This window comes from Hylaeus anthracinus, unplaced genomic scaffold (assembly GCF_026225885.1).
Source record: "Hylaeus anthracinus isolate JK02 unplaced genomic scaffold, UHH_iyHylAnth1.0_haploid 12002, whole genome shotgun sequence".
Classification (NCBI taxonomy): Eukaryota; Metazoa; Arthropoda; class Insecta; order Hymenoptera; family Colletidae; genus Hylaeus; species Hylaeus anthracinus.
The window spans coordinates 18,096,966-18,114,097 of record NW_026534349.1 but is presented as its reverse complement, the minus strand read 5'-3'; the positions used below and the strand labels follow the sequence as shown (position 1 = coordinate 18,114,097).

General features: G+C 38.2%; 1 protein-coding gene across 1 annotated transcript; it reads left to right on the top strand.

Annotated features, from left to right (window-relative positions):
- The first annotated feature begins 13,695 nt into the window (after nt 1-13,695).
- On the top strand, nt 13,696-16,764 carry LOC128892324 (zinc finger protein Noc). The gene is made up of 2 exons (XM_054152684.1): nt 13,696-14,014; nt 14,349-16,764. Exons 1-2 carry the CDS (start codon nt 13,928-13,930, stop codon nt 15,702-15,704), a joined length of 1,443 nt encoding a protein of 480 aa, XP_054008659.1. The 5' UTR covers nt 13,696-13,927; the 3' UTR covers nt 15,705-16,764.
- The last annotated feature ends 368 nt before the right edge of the window (nt 16,765-17,132 follow it).

Genomic DNA, 17,132 nt, shown 5'->3' with positions numbered 1-17,132 from the left:
TAGATTTCATGCAGTAACAATAGTTATGAGCAATATATAGGATGATCGAAAAACGTTGGATGTCCTTGAATGGGGTGTTTCGGGGGGTGATTTGAAACAATTTTTTCATAGCGAAAATGGTGTTCGAGGCTTCGTTAAGGAGATATTCCAGAAACAGAAACTCACAACCAATCAGAGTGCGAGTATGCCAGAGGAGCGCCTGCGGAGCGTACGCTATCCTTAACGAAGCCTCGAACAACATTTTCGCTATGAAAAAATTGTTTCAAATCACCCCCCGAAACACCCCATTCAAGGACTTCCAACATTTTTAGGACACCGTGTATAGTTGCAAATGAAATTATCAGGAATGCTGGAAGGTTATACAAATATGGAATTAATCGGGATTGGAATCGGAATTAATTAATGAACCAAGAAAAAAAAAGGAATTTGGCAATAACAATAGTTATAAACAATATGAAAAATTCATAAATTTTTGCAAATGTGATCATCGCGAAAACCTGTACGGCAGCAAAATTTAAGGGATTTCATCGATTTCAGGCCAAACATACATGAAATAGTACGCTTTTCGCCAATCTGTATTACTCATCCATACTTTCTAATTCATAGTTCAGACTCCAGAAAACTTCCACATCATCATCCACATCATCAATAGTCACTAAAGCCTAACCCCACTCATCACCAAAATCCAAAGATATATATAGGACCGGACAAGCGAAAGGCAGCCAGTTGACGACTTCCGCATCAATATAGCTCGATAGACGATAGTTTCTTGTAAAAGTGTTTGTAAAAGCGCCTGGAACTTCCAGAAAGAATAAAGCTCTTTTGCCAATAAGAAGACGCAAGGATCTTTCCCTATCTTTTCACGGCATAACAGTACGAATATAGATCATGCGCTATTTTATATATATACATGAGTTCGAAACAAATTGAAACACGGCCGACCGGCGAATGATAGCAAACGCATACAGACTCACAGACGCGTACGTGTATTCCGAGCCTAAACAATTGACGACTCAACGCTTACCCACACGCTGTCACAGACGCGTAGCTATACGCAATATTCATTTGTAGTAGTAGTAATGATATTTTGCAAATATCTCGGAAACTAAGGCCGAGCGACGGTTATATGTATAAGAAAAACTTATCCACAATGTTGATTTTTACAACTTATTTAAAAATCATCGAAATCGGAGAGGATGTACCTGTTCTCTATAATTACCGAAGAAAAAGGGGTAAAAGATGACAAATCACAAAATGTTTCTTTTACGCGACTAACTAGAAGAAATATTCGACAAGATGCGAGAGGTTTCATTTCGATTCATCAAGCCATCTCGACGTAATCAGCAAGCATACCTAAAAATCACGGTTTTTTAGTTAAAAAACGGGTAAAAAATAACAAATCGCAAAAAGTCGTGATAATGGGACCATCGGGGGGGGCATGCTCTATAAGATGCAACAGGATTCACTCCGATGGGTCAAGCTATCTCGGCGTACTCGGTGAACAGACACAAAAAAAAAAAAATATCCATGTCGAATTGAGTAACCTCCTTCTTTTCGAAGTCGGTTAGAAATACTAAAACTCGACGACCCTTTCTCATGTACTATCTCGCATCGAGAGAACCAGTTTGTCATCGTGATTATAAATAATTCGATATAATTTTCAATTCATTTCGCGCCATTAATAGGAAAATGCAACTTTGATTATCGATTCTTTTTACTATTTACCGTCAACTGAACAGCTGTCTTTTGTCTCGTGAAAATATGTAATCAAAGATATTTATTTTTGAAGGCAAGTTTCGGAAATATATTTTCTTGAAATTATGTTCGCGATATTTTACGTATAAAATAATGACGTGTTTGCATCGACCGTGACGGCAAACGGAACGATTCGAAGCGTTCGGCTCGTTTCTTCGTCGCTCGTTTGGAGCAAATACTCGGGTGAAACCTCATCGTATCGGTAATAGAGATGGCGTGAACTGCTACTTTTGAATCACTCGTGATTCAATTACGTTCATTCTCAATCACGATGATTTTTCAGAGTGATTCGTGATTCTTCGTGATCGCCTCTGATTGGTAGAGAACATTCTTTTCACTTTTCACGAATTATGTTGTTCTTAGCTTATATATGTATTATAATATGGTCTAAAAGCAATGTTAATATAATTTTAATACAATTTAAATTTGACTCATTTGAAGTTTCTTGAATTTCCGCTAAGGGGAGACTGCAAGACACTAACGATAAGAATTAACCTTTTGCACTCGAGGCTTTTTTTTCTGGTATCTACCAGCAACTCGAGATGATTCTTAGCATTCTATTGTCATGAATTCTAAGCTATCTAGTAGTATCTAGATTTGAGAATCAGGTCACCTTTACCGCATTGAGAATCATTTTATTGAGATTTCGAGTACCAAAGAAATTAAACCTAAAGGAACATTATTGCTGATAGATTTGCTGCGTGAAACCTAATAGTAACTGAGAGTCACCTCTCGAGTGCAAAGGGTTAACATGAACCGCTTCTGAAACGCCATCTTCCGGATCACGATCGTGATCGAAGTTTAATCACGACTACGATCGTGATTGTGTGATCACCATGAAAAATCACTGTTACACTAAGCGTGTACCAATGTTAAAAAATAAATCAAATGAAATTTCAAAGACGGACTTTTTAACGAGATATTGTATCGTATTGTCACTTTTCGAATTTTTCTTTTTTTCGTCTGAAAGAGCGCAAAGAAGAAGTAAGATTGCGCTGTGGTCAATTAATTCACATGATACGAGCACCGTATATCCTGTACGCGAGTAGCGTGAAACAGTTAGGATTGGCTGTCACGGTAGGTTTTCATGTACCAATGGTTGCTCCGATACGGAGAGTCGACGTATTGGTCGTTGAGTCCGGGAGGCGACGTCTAGCGTCGAATGAGAGATGAGTGTCGTGTTGAAAGCAGACGGCCGAGTGTCGAGACGCCATGCCAGGACTTGTACCGTCAGAGACGAGACGACGGCGTCGTCTCCGATTACACACGACTCCCCCAAAATTTTAAGCGAAGTCGAGAGAGACATATTATCCGCCGTATGATTAACTCAAAAGTGGAACGACGAAAATGTTCCATTAATAAGTTACACGCACGGATTAATTTGAATATTTCTTACACGTCGTTCCCATACAAAACCATCGCATATATAGGGTTATCCATATACAGGGATACTAGCCAGTTTTTCTCGTAAATGGTACATATGACAAAAAAAAAGTAAAAGAGAAGAAAGTGATACTATTCTTTATATGCAATGTAACCAGGTATATAAATCTTTCGTATTTTTACAATTTCAGAGAAATGAAGGTGACCTTCAGTTTTTTAACCTTATAGTGTCGGAGGCCGATATATCGGGCTCGCTGCACTGGCGAGAAGTGCCAGAGCCGATATATCGGCCCGCGCCTTGTATTACTTTTCTATTCGCATTGCGGGAGAACTCTATCTCAAAATAAATTTATAATACGTTATAAATGGTCTAATTTCATTATGAAAGAATTAAAAAAAATAGTATTTCGTTTTAACTAAGAAAAATGATTTAACTAAAAAATAATAACTAAAAATGAATATTTTTTTTTATTTATGTTATTATAATGAAGTATTATGCAAAATTATATCACAAATATACTTATGACAACATAATTTTGTTTCAGCAATGTTATATTACCTATAACAATTACGTGTTTCGAAAGAGATAATCCGTCCAGCCCTTACCATGTACCTTCGAGTTATTTTTTATTTTTGTTATGTAATATTATTTATCTTGTTACAAAATATATTGGAAATGCAGAGTATATACTTTGTAATAAATGGTCGATATAAAATTATGATGAAAAGATAACTTTTTGTATGTGCAAATACGTTTTGTAAGAGAGAAATCAATTTTTACTTTCTTCATGATCTTTTATACCTTTGTTATTTATGTAATTTTCAATGAATTTAGAAAAACTGGTGTCATCGTTTTGTTCTCTATTTCGTCCTTAATATACTGCTTTTTGAATCATGTAAATATTGTTTCTTGTTTGGTTTTTATGAGCATTTTCCCAAACCCTAGTAGAACTGTGAAATTTGGCCGGTTATTCTTGCATAGGCACCTCTTTTTCGCCTGGCATTAAAAGGGTTAAATTGTAGACTGTTTAAATTAGCCATGTATTGTATGAATGTGAAGTTGAGCGAATGAGACGAGTGCAAACGAGAGAGAGGGAGAATGTGTATATGTATACACAAACGAAATACCGAGCAACGGCACAAAAGGGAAAGAGAATAAGAATTAGACTATGAGAGAATACGAAAAAGGTAGAATAAAGCTAAGGATAAGAAATGAAGTCAATTTGTGAAGTACGTAATTTGGAAAGAGTTTTTCTGTACCCATCGCGATAAATTTATAATTACAACAAAATGTTATATGTTTTTTTATGTCACATGAAAGCGCGTATCAAAACGAATTCAACAATGTATCACATTATGATCTTGAGAACCATTAAAAGTCAAGAACTTAAGATTACTGTACCTGCTCGTATTACTGTACTTACCGGTATTTCTTATTGATATGTTTACATTTCGTGGTCAATGTATGGTCTATGTTAGTGTTTACTTCTATTACAAGATGTGCAGAATTACTTGAGAATCATTTCACAGATGTAGTTCACGATTTGAAGCAAAAGATAATAGACACATGTGCAAACTTAAGGTCACTTTCATTTCTCAGAAAATAGTACAAATACGAAAGGTTTATATACCTGGTTACATTGAATATAAAGAACAGTATCATTTTCTCCTCTTTCATTTTTTTGTCATATGCACCATTTACGAGAAAAATCGAACACAATATCTAGTAAAATTGTCAGATATTCGTGCTATGCTACAAACATATGGTTACATTAACCGAACATGCGACGCGATCACATTAGACCCATTACGATTTTTGCACTATTAGTTACGACACGACGTTCTTTCGGCAATTCGCGATCGATTCGAAAGCAATTTAAAGCTAGGTATGCGTTTCCATCGGCATTGCTAGGCCGTTTATGCCAGCCTGTCGAACAGAAACGTATCATCAGTACCCTTATTTTAATAACACGATTCCAGCGGAGTATCCGGTTTGTTGGGATTGTCATTACATGATGACCATTCGGTCATTTCGTGCGAAATAATTAGCGGTTCCAGGACTTGTCCCAGAAAAGAGATTTGGGACGTATCGATAATGGTAGGGTGCCCTCCCTGATAATACCAGCGAAGACATAGCGGCGAACAGATTCAACCGAGACACAAGGGAATTAGTCATAGATGAGCGACGTAACGTCGGCGTCGGCGTCGTCCCTAGCAAACCCTAAAGGCATCCGATACGCTAACCTCCTGTAGCAGATTCGAGGCACCAGATAAGTAGAGGGCACCGAATACCGGTTTTTCGGAAATAAAATTACCAAATTGGGCCACGGATACTCTTTTGGCGGCTCATTCTTTAATGTTTGATCTAATGTGGACTGATTTATCGAAAGTAGTGCTATTATCTCATGCAGAATGGCAGCTCACGGCGTGGGTCCAGACACGAGCTACGACCGATTACGAACGATATTCTATTAACTGAATCGAACGGATATGCCTGGTTACCTGTACCGTATATTTACGTACGTCTACACATTTATCGCCTATCCAATTTTTCGGATAAGTACATACCTACATCATTTTGCATCTTGTAACCAAAATACCAAGTATGATGTAACAGTACAAAACAATAGTTTACATCTAAAAGTTTTCCCTAAAATTAGTTTTTGAAATATTAATTAGTTCGAAAGTTGGAGCTGTTTTTCAGCGTAACGCGTCCCTACGCCAATCTGTTAATTATAATTAATTTACAAAACACATACCTACATACATACATACATAGGATGGAACTATTTATAAATAGTTTTTAAAAAATTTAACTAAATAGTAACTATTTATAAATAATTCCTTCCTATGTATGTATGTATGTATGTAGGTATGTATTTTGTAAATTAATTATAATTAATACATTGGCGTAGGAACGCGTTAGTATGTGGCAGTCTCTTTGAATAATTATTCGGATAAATAATTGTAGACGCACGAGATCTTGTCTAGAAAATGTTATACGAATTAAAATACGATAGATACTTTACCACACGCGCAGCCAAATGTTTGTGAAATAGAAGTCTCTAGTATTTTTTCTTCGTTCACATTTTTATCCGGCAATTTCGAGAAAATCTGTACACGGATCTGGCTGCGAACATAAAAATGCAGGTCGTGTACTACGCCTGCGCGTCGGCTGGATGACCCGACATGGGTGTTTTATGGCTGACAGCTTTGTGTGTTCCGAGTAGGCATTATTTTTCCTTCTAAACTCCGTTATACCTGGAACAATGGAGAGATTAAAACATAAAATATGATCCCCGGGGTATAGTTTGGAGTAGGGGATCAGAGGATGGCGGTGCACAGTGCCTATAATAAATTTCGCGTACCTGGGGCTCTCCCTTTCGAATAACCCTTTTTTCGACAGGTGCGACATACTGGCACCCCAGGTTAATTCACTGACTTGACAGCATAGAATATAAGTTGATATCGATATCTATCGAACGTTACAGTTTCTCACACCGCCAAGAAATTCATCCGTGGTATTTGATTACGCATGGATCGGTATAATACGCTCCTACTATACATATGTATAAATAACACGCGCTTACGATAAACATAGGAAAATTCATTCTTTATCGATACACGATGTAATAATATTTGCTAAGAATATAGAAATTTAGAAATAGTTGTACGCTGTCAGTTGCTACACATTCGGTGACCGGAACTTTAATGGAATTATCGAAATATGTTGAACGAAACAAAGTGTTTCTTTACGATATTCGAGTATGTATAATCTCGTAAGCGATTAACAAATGCAATTAACACTTTGCGCTCAAGGCATTGTTCTATAGAATCAAATCCAGTCCATTTTTATAATACATTTCTGTAAAACCAAAAACTCTACTTCGAAAAGAAACATCTACGAACATTCGTGACTCAATGAATTTTTGTTTCAATTTATAATTAGCTGTATTCTGATATAAGTAAAATTGGAATTGTACGTTCAAAAAATCACTTTTAAATTACATGTGTCGCCCTAGAGGCGCCACTCGAGTGCAAAGGGTTAATCTTTAAACGCTTCTATATCGTGGAAAATATTTCACGACTAGTAAGAAAAAAGATTGATGCTGATAGTAAAAGCTGATTTGAACTAATTTGTGAATTCAATCGAAAAGAAAAATACTAAACTGGTAAGTTGTAAAGATCGAGGAGATAATAAGGAAAGTTTTATCGTGGAAATATAGAGACCGTGTGGCAGAGGAGAATCGTTTAAGAATGGGAAAGCATCCTATTACGCGATTCGTTTTTCCATAAAAGCAAATGTCTTTTGGCCAGCGGCAAAGATAGTTGGCAATGGTGAGCGGTACGGGTCGCGGGCGCATCTCCGCGCCGGACCGAGATCGCTGTTGTATTTGTCGAATACGAAGTCACGTACCGAATACATTATCGGGTGGAATACGATCTATGCATGTGAAGGTTGAAAAGCAGCAGGCAGGCAGGCAGGCAGGCAGGCAGGCTGGCAGGCAGGCAGGCAGCCAGGCAGGCAGCCAGGCAGGCAGCCAGGCAGGCAGGCAGGCTGAGAGCAAGCTAGCAGCAGGAGGACAGACGGACAAACGGACGACGAACGAACGGACGGGTGGGTGACTATATTGATTGTGTAGCCGGCTGACAGCGACAGTGACATATGTCACCGAGGCTTCTCGTTATCGCTGATTTAAACATGAGGCAACGAGGCCCTTGCCGAGTTGTCTGCGCTGCACCAGCTTCGTATTTCTGTCTACGTCTCCATCCCTTCCTCTTGCGCCCTGTTATTATTATTGCCACACATATTTTTTCCTCGCCTCTTTTCCTGATCAATGTATCGACTGACACGCTGTCCGAAGCCTGACAGCATGACCTTTTTGATCATCGCGCCGGTGAAACGAGATATCAGAAATAATTATTAACCAGTCGCTCACAGCAATGGTATTGTTACTCGAATGCTCGTTACAGTTATTAACATCCACGTGCCGTCTAATAACGCAACGAGTACATAATAATTTTCGAACCACTTCGGACCGTTCGTGATCGTGCTCGCAGTAAAAGATACTTTTTAAACAAAATTTGTCTCACAAATTATACATACTAGGAGTATTACGGGAATAATATGAACGCAATGTAAAATCCCAATGGACGCTAGACGGTTCATCAAGCTTTTTAAGTGAGAAAATCGTCAATTTGAATATAAACGCGCAGCTGCCAGGTCACATTTCGTAGAAAAGTTGATACAAAATAGGTTGCATTCGAAGCCAACGATATGTACATAATCATGTAGCGCCCCCTTGCCATTCTGCGTTTCGAGTTTGCTATATAAGAAATAAGGGGTGAAACGAAGGGAAAGAAAGAAGACTGCTATGATTTATTGCTGGCCGCAAATTCTGTTTCTCCTCTGTGCACGCCAACTGCGTTTGCGTTCATCCATCTTTTTCCCTTTCACGACTCACCGGGCAACTTTTCCCCAGGTCCCCCTCTTCTCCTTCATTCACCCCCTTTGTTCCGCACCATCTCTCAAAGTGACTGACTGCCTCCTTTATTATCCGCTTGTCAGCATTTTTACACTTTTATCCAGCGTTCTAGTATCTATTGTCCCCAAAACGAATTCGTATGGTCACAATACATCATAAAAGATGACCATCCTGAAGTATTACCAAGGTATTGTCGAGTCTTGACGAAAATTACGATCATGGCCGAGAGTTCGTGCGGTTTAAGCTTTGATTCGAATTAGCGCATAGTTATAAATTAGCTACTTGTTTCGTAATCGTTTAACAACATTTCAGAAACGAATCTTGCAAAAATAAACAATTCTGCTTCGTTTAAATTAACGATAATGTATAATACATTTTTTTTCAACATTTATTACTAGAGTGCGGATCTATATGCAAAATATAATTTTTATAAACGTACGTAGGAGAATTTAACCTAAGTAAGAATTTATTTTACTTTGCAAATATTATAATATAAATTTTACTTTCGATATCTTTTTATATTATTGCATAGTGTATGTATTTTATACCTTCTCTGACGTTAAAATTTCCTGTAAATGCATAAGAATCCGCAGTCTATTTATTACATTATTATTATTTAATCTTTTTAGAAATTTGTATTCTGTAATGATTTTTCAACGTGGCTAGTGAGCTTTTTCTTCTTCCTCGGTTGTAAACTTGAATGTAATATATTTTTATGTCAATTGTAATCGATTCTAATAAATCCTTTGCTATCGTAATTTAATTTTCATATCATCTTTCTTTGTAAACTTGAACATGTACGATAGTTGATGATATCGTATATATAATGTATGTACATCCGACTAATTAGTCCGATGTACAATTGTAAGACCTCGTGCCGAGTAGTGTACCTGAAACAGTAGCAGAATGCACCTTGGCCTTCGTCGTCGCGCGTCGGAACTCGACTATTGTTTTTAAACTTTCGCGAATTAAAGAATGTACCGATATATGGAAAAGGAAAGACCTCGAAATATTGATATATATTTTTAACGGGGAACGATATAATTTGACCGAAGTTAGTCCTCCTCGAGAAATGATAGAAACTTGAAATATGTTTTAAAAAGAACCCTCTAAAAGATCGAAACGTACACATTGATGTATTCTTTCTTAATCATTAAATGTGAAGTAAAGTTTTACATTTAGAAAGTAAATGTTATATTCGGAAAGAAAATATTTGAAAATTTTTATTTGGATTGAACGACTCTTCGTACAAGATTTCACCAACCTACGAAATGACATTGTAATTATTGTTTACAATATACCTGCATCGTTTGGCATTTTTACGACACTATTTGTAAAAACTTTTGAAGTGTCCGATCGTTATGGTTCCCAAATCCTGAATCCCGACTAAGGTCTTAACCAATGCCCTAATCCGGGCTGATGATTGCTCGAAACATTATTACCCTGTCACAACAAATTGTATATAATGCGACGTCCTAGGCTGTGTTCGTAAAAGGGAATACCTCTACTATGTTATTTATTGCATTACCTATTCTTGACCAATTTTACGGATAACGCGTTACCTACAAATCTCTTGCAAACGATGTCTTTATGTCTTGCTCGAATGATCTGATATTATTTTCGAGCTACAAGCATTTCCGAAAATGTTAATTGCTGTAGAATAATAAAAAGAATAAATTTGTATAAAACCGAATATTATGGATGGAAAATCTTATTTTCGTGTACTCAACACAGATTTATACTTGTAATATCGTATCTACATATTGAATGACAGTTTATTGTTACCCGAATAACTGGAAATCTGTTTGAACCTCTATCATGGCATTCATCTTGACCATGCAGTTTAAAGTAAGCTAAACGTTTCGCTTGATATCGAAACATTCTACTAGATGAGAGAACGCAAGATTCGAAAGAAGAGATATATAGCGAATATACACAATAATTTCTGATCGGGAAATTGTTAGTTTCGGTGACTTAGTTTGTATAAAGCTGCTCTTAGAACCTAAAGGTTTCCTCCACTTTGTCTGTCGTTACCGTATATGCTAGTCGTGTTATATAGTAAATGTTGTTTATGCGGTACAGCCGTCGATAACACATCAAAGCTGAATCGTTACCCGCCTGGTAGCTGTCGTCTTGAAATCTCTGAAACGTTGACTGAAGAAGCGGCGGAGATGAAAGAGAACTATATTAGCCATAAACTCATCCGTCAGTGTCAAAACGTCAAAGACTTGCCATTGGGGTATTAACGGCGCCATAACTTTACAGAAACAGTGAACGGTTGGAGGGAGATAAAGAAAGGGAGAGCCAGAAAGAGAGAGACGTAGATGTTCCGTGGAAGTAGATCTCTGACAAGCCTTTACTTCTGGGAAATATTTCACAATAGAGAGAGATGTAATATTTACCGCGAATCCGACTCTTTGATAGAAGTTAGAAATTCATCGAGAATAGTATTATAGTAATAAATAATTTTGTTTCTTGTTTCTTATACCATTACACATTACATAAATTCAATTATTTCGGCTCATGTGTCCATAAAATTAGACATTAAATTACATATATATCAAAATCACAAGAATATCAAATAATTTAAGCTCGCAATTACATAATTCTAACATTTAGTTGAAAATTGAGATGGCGTTCAATAATATTTGAATAAAAAGTGTGTAATATACGTAGAATATTTTGTAAAGAAAATTGACTTTAACTGAAGGGTCGTAAAAGCAAAATATGTAATGTTATTCAAAGTAGGTACTTAGCTTTTTGCACCGTATATCATAACGTCTAGAAACTCCGAAACCATTATGAATTTAAATTTAAATGGCAATTGACAAGCCTCTATGCATTTCTTAGATATTATTCAGATACATTCTGATGCAATGTACGCATTTCCCAATCTAATTATTACTTACGACAGGTATGCGGTCTACGTACTCAACGTGTGCATATTGTCATAATTAGTTGTAATTACTCTGTAACATAACTATTTCATCGACCGCTTAATTGTACTTAAGTTGTACTAACAAGTGAAATAGCCGTAATCTCCTAACCGTACGGAATGTTTGAGTTTCGACCAGGCTGATATTCAAGTTTTTTGTTAATTACGCTTAGTGATTGCAATAGTTGCGATGCGTAGTTTCTAACATATGGGCATATAATATATACCGAACGTGTTAACATTTCCGGGGTTTTAAATAAATACGTTTCGCAACAATATTCGAAAGTAGTTTATAACGATCAGGGATCGAAACTAAGCAATTAGTTTTCGTCGTAACGTTCGAATGACCTTATACTTAAAAATAGTAACAAAAATTGGAAATAATATCTATCTATTTTTCTCCTATCTATTCTAGTATCTATTTTCGTCGGAATTTAAAATGTGAGAACCGCTTTGTTACGAACCCCTGTTAATATTGACGAAAAGGTATTTATTTTACAAACGATGGAGATTGAAATAATACAAGTTCCAATAATGTAAGATTATTTGCGATATGCTGCTGTTCCATCGATATCAATTTACCGATAAACACATAGATATATTTATACCCAATGTACGTTTTTTTATGAGTCTTTTCCTCTCATTTAATTCGTACGCAAACGAATAAAGTTAACGCATTGTTATTCTACACATCGATGTACCTAAATGTATGTATGTATATAAAAACCCTTTCCAAAAGCAATTGACAAAAGTACCGTGCTGTCCTGGGATGAAACTATGTGGATCACGATCAACATCATCGGTATTTATTTGCACACATTGTATACTTAAACATAAACATACACATGCGTAATATTGTATTACAAATGGGTGATGAAAAACAGACAAGTACTCACAGGTATAAATTTGTGTTCTCTTCTCCAGTTATATCTTGACAATTTTTCAGATTTCGATATTGTAAAAGTTTCGGTATGATTTTACCATAAAACGATCGTTATTTTACATTTAAGTAAAGAGCAATAAAACAGTAAATCGTACAGCTGTTTTACACGTTGTTACTAAAAGTATAGAACGTGTACGTGTACGAACTTTAACATAAATTCAAATACGTTGAAAAAACGTAAGTAATAAGAAATATTGAAGTATAGTTTTAAATTTATTTCAGTTTCAATTCGGTATCGAATTTTGGTAGATAAATGATGAAAAAATGTGTAAATTAAGCAAGATAAAGTATAAAATGTTTTATGCAAATATTGAAAACTCATGTACTTAATAGGAAGAGGAAGTTCAAATATACATGTGTCAAAGGATATTATTGCAGTAGCAGATCTATATACATATGTATGTATGTACAATATTCGATGAATCCTGATGGAACGTAATTCTTAGGAGATTACGTGGACTATTTCAAGACACGTAAAGGTATTTTAAAAGAAGGAAGCGAAAAAGATCAGTCCCTCGAAACGTTTAGTATCGAGTGACTGGATGCGCGACAAAGTCGAGGTGCGGTCGGGGCGATAATTAAAACGCTTTTACAAAATTGTAGGCAAACAGCGCTTAAGTGGCTGTCATTTGTTATCCCGTAGGCTGTGGCAAGTCGGTAAGTCGCTGAGCGAGCAATCAATCACCCGACATTCCCTTCCCCACCGGGCCATTACATTTCTATTTTGAAAGCTGCTTATTAAGCGAGGCCAGTCGGAGAGACAGACAGGTTTCACGGTATAAAATATCGGGTTGCTGTGATGGCAGGGACGGTTCCGTGTCGAGGTAGCTATGGTAGGCAAACGGAAAGGGGTGTGGAGAGTAAGGGAACGAAAGAGGAGAGGAGACGAGAAGAGAGGAGAAGGGAGGGGTCGGGGTAGGAGAGGACGGCTGTAAAAGCGGTGAAATATCAAAGCCGGGATGGGAGCTGTCATCGTCGGGCCAACATCATGGGTGGCGTGTTGAATTAGAATGCCTTCCCACACCCCACACAGGGCCAAACCCCACCGCAATTCTCCCACCATAATCCTCCGACCAGAAATAGTGGGGATGACAGGAGAGGACAGGTTATACACCCCAGCTTGATGAAGAGGGAGGGGAAAAGAGCATGTCGTGTCGCTAGGCGGCGTTGCGGTCGCATTCCACTTCGCGCACCGAACAGCTCCGTCGAGAGCTCCCACTATTTTCCTGGATTTCACTCGGTCAACATCGTTTGCGTTTAATCGTTTCGTGCTACGGAAGGATCGATCGGCCGACGCGCATACCGAACCGAAACCGAGAACGTGTACTCGTTGAAACGTTTACGAATCAGTTTCTTTCTTTTTCGTGATTTGTGGGATATACCTGTGGTTTTGTGCAGTGATTGGCTTAATAAGTGTAAAACCAAATGGTTGTCCTCGAGGAAGGCGGTATGCTGACTACTGGACACAATCAGTATCTACAACCGGATTATCTTTCTCCGCTTCCAACTACGGTTAGTATATATCATCAAAAATAACATTTCCGATTGAGATTTTTTTATTTCGGTCTATGATATATTATCCGTATTCTTCGAACGCGTCTAAGAAATGGCAACATTTCATCGATTAGTCGTTTTATGTATATCGTAAGTGTAAAACTACCGATAGAATCGATCGAGAGATTGATCGAGACATTTTTTTCCGGTATTTTCGAACATCGAGCTGTTACTTATCGGACGGCAAGTGTTGTCCGACGGGTAACCGTATGTTGATCTGTTACCGTGTTTTCTTTCGAACTCACGGCAAAATCGCCCCATATTTTATAAGTTTTCATATTTTATTTTACAGTTGGATGCGAAGAAGAGTCCATTAGCTTTACTGGCACAAACATGCAGTCAAATCGGTGCTGATTCACCAACGAAGCCGCTGATATCTCCGCTGGATAAAAGTTCGAAGGGTATGAGCGCCGGAACAAATGCAAAGTCACCGCCAGCTGCAAAATTGGAACGGAACACCCGTAGCAGTCCGTCGGATGGGAAATCATTGGCCTTCAAACCGTACGAAACTAACGTTGTTTCGAAGAAGTCGGCCGACGAAAGCAGACCGACATCTAAAGCCAGTGTACACAGTGTTAGTGGGCAGGACAGTGTGAGTGCAAGTGATAGTAGTCATATGGAGAAAAAATCGTCGGGAAATCGCACGCCCGTCGGACGAAAGTCCGCGTCGCCCGCGAGTCAAGCGACGTCGACTAGCACTCCGTCGGCCGATCGAAAGACACCGGCGGATCGGGAAAAGACCGATGGATCGCCACGCAACAATAATAACGGGGCCAGTCCGATCATCAGGTCCGGAATGGAGATTCTTTCTGGCAATCATGGAAAAGATTCCAACTTGAGTGCCTACAAGCCTGGTCTCGCCGGATTTTCTAGCAACCCGCTTTGCTGTCCACCAGGACTTTCGGAGAATCCAGCGTTCAGACCACCATTTGCCGGTGCCTCCCCGTTTTCCCATCACCATGCCGCCGCAGCAGCCCTCTTGGGTTATCCATCGACAACCCCGACCAGCGGAAATCCATATTTGAGCTATGCTCGAGTCAAAACTCCAGCCGGCGGAGAAGCACTCGTTCCAGTTTGCAAGGATCCTTACTGTACCGGTTGCCAATACAGTATGCATAGCGCGCAGTTAATGATGGGTAGCGGAACTTGCCCTAGCGGATGCACGCAGTGCGATCATCAGAAGTATGGTTTAGCGATGGCGTTATCATCGTTAGGCCCTATGGCTCCCCCGTCGCTTTCGTACCCATCCACGTTAACCGGCGGTAGACCGTACGTTTGTAATTGGATTGCTGGCGATTCCTACTGTGGCAAACGATTCACCACATCGGAAGAACTTCTTCAACATCTTCGTAGCCACACCAGCTTGACCGGTAGCGATCATGCATCGTCGGCCGCCCTTCTCAGCAATCCGCACCCCCATCCGTTGCTTTCACCGTCGGCAGCTCTTCATCGCGCGAGCGGCGGATCGTACCCAACGCCTTCTCTCAGTCCTTTGAGCGCTAGATATCATCCGTACGGAAAACCGCCGACGGGACCTCTTCCAGCATCGTTGGCAGCATCGCCTTACAGCGCTTTTAACGCGCTGGGACCTTACTATTCACCGTACGCGATTTACGGACAGCGAATCGGTGCCGCCGTACATCCTTAAACGCGTCTCCGATGTTGAAACGATCAGTGTACAGATCGTAATAGTGTAAAATAGAAAACCGTCGATACGAGACTTTGACAGACTGTTGTGTAAATAATTAAACGTGTATAATATAAATTTATTTAAACAAAAAAATATATATGCATATGTGTGTATAAATTTGAAACTATAAGTTCGTAAAGTTGAGATAAATATATCGACAAGTTTGTTTCATCGCGAGATCATTCTTTACAGAAATCCAATACTAACGTATCTCTTCAACATTTGATTATTATCTAGGGAGGAACATGTACACCGCAAGTGAATATCCGATTTGCGATTTTTCAAGCCGAAAGGAATATTTTCATGCAACCCAGTTAACGTTTAAGGTGTTTCTATAGCCGCAAAGAGATTCTGAGTCGACACCTATGGATAGTCGATGAACGGATTGTTAATCGTATATATTGAAAATTTCCTGTGCTCTGTGGCTTCCACGGTATATGATATATATGTATTTTTTAATTGTGTTTAAAGTGATATGCGTTTAGTCTCTGAAAAACAATACTGCGTGCTCGAGAAAATTATAGACGCGTGTGCGCGACACCCGTAATCCCCTCTCTTCTGTAGCTATACGTTCGATTGTTCGATAGCGCGTACCGACGGTCGTGCATGTTCTATGTCCATGATATAACTGTGATATTATGCTATTTTTTCGAAGAAATAATAAACGATAATGTCAACAATGGTGTGTCTAAACTATCTCTACGGCAAAATATAACATCTAACTTATACGCATCGTTCATCTAATAGAAAGAAAGAATCTATCTAAAGATCTATGTATTTAAATCGGACAGGAAATGTGAAGATTATTTCGCGGACTTGAAAATATCATTATCGCAAAGAGAATCTTTAACAGTCTTTTGAATTCGTTGAGAAATCCATCGGTTTTCTACCATGGCAACTATTCCGATCGAAAAAAATCAATGTACGATACATATTATTTGCACTGTAAATATCTCTTGTAAATATCGTTGAATTTCCATACCGCTTTAATAAAAACAATGTTTGTGGAATCATTAAACTTGTCTCTTTTCTAATACATTTCTCGTTACTTCATTAAGATCGAATTAATTTCGCCACTTTTTCGATCGTTCGATTAACTACTTTTATGTATTTCAATTGATTGGTGTTGTAATTAAAACGATTCGTTCTGGCAGCGATTAATAACGTTTTATATAATATATCTTGTCTGTCGTTTGCACGGTTTGTGTTTGTATAGATAACGTAATTGACTTTGCTTATGCTCCATTTGTTTCCCAATAATGTTGTCGAGATATTTTTTTTAAACAGACCATTCATTTTCATTCCTGACAAATACTACCAACGCATGATTTCTATTTGTTTAAAAAAAAAAAGAACATATTCATCATATCGAAGATTGTGTATAAT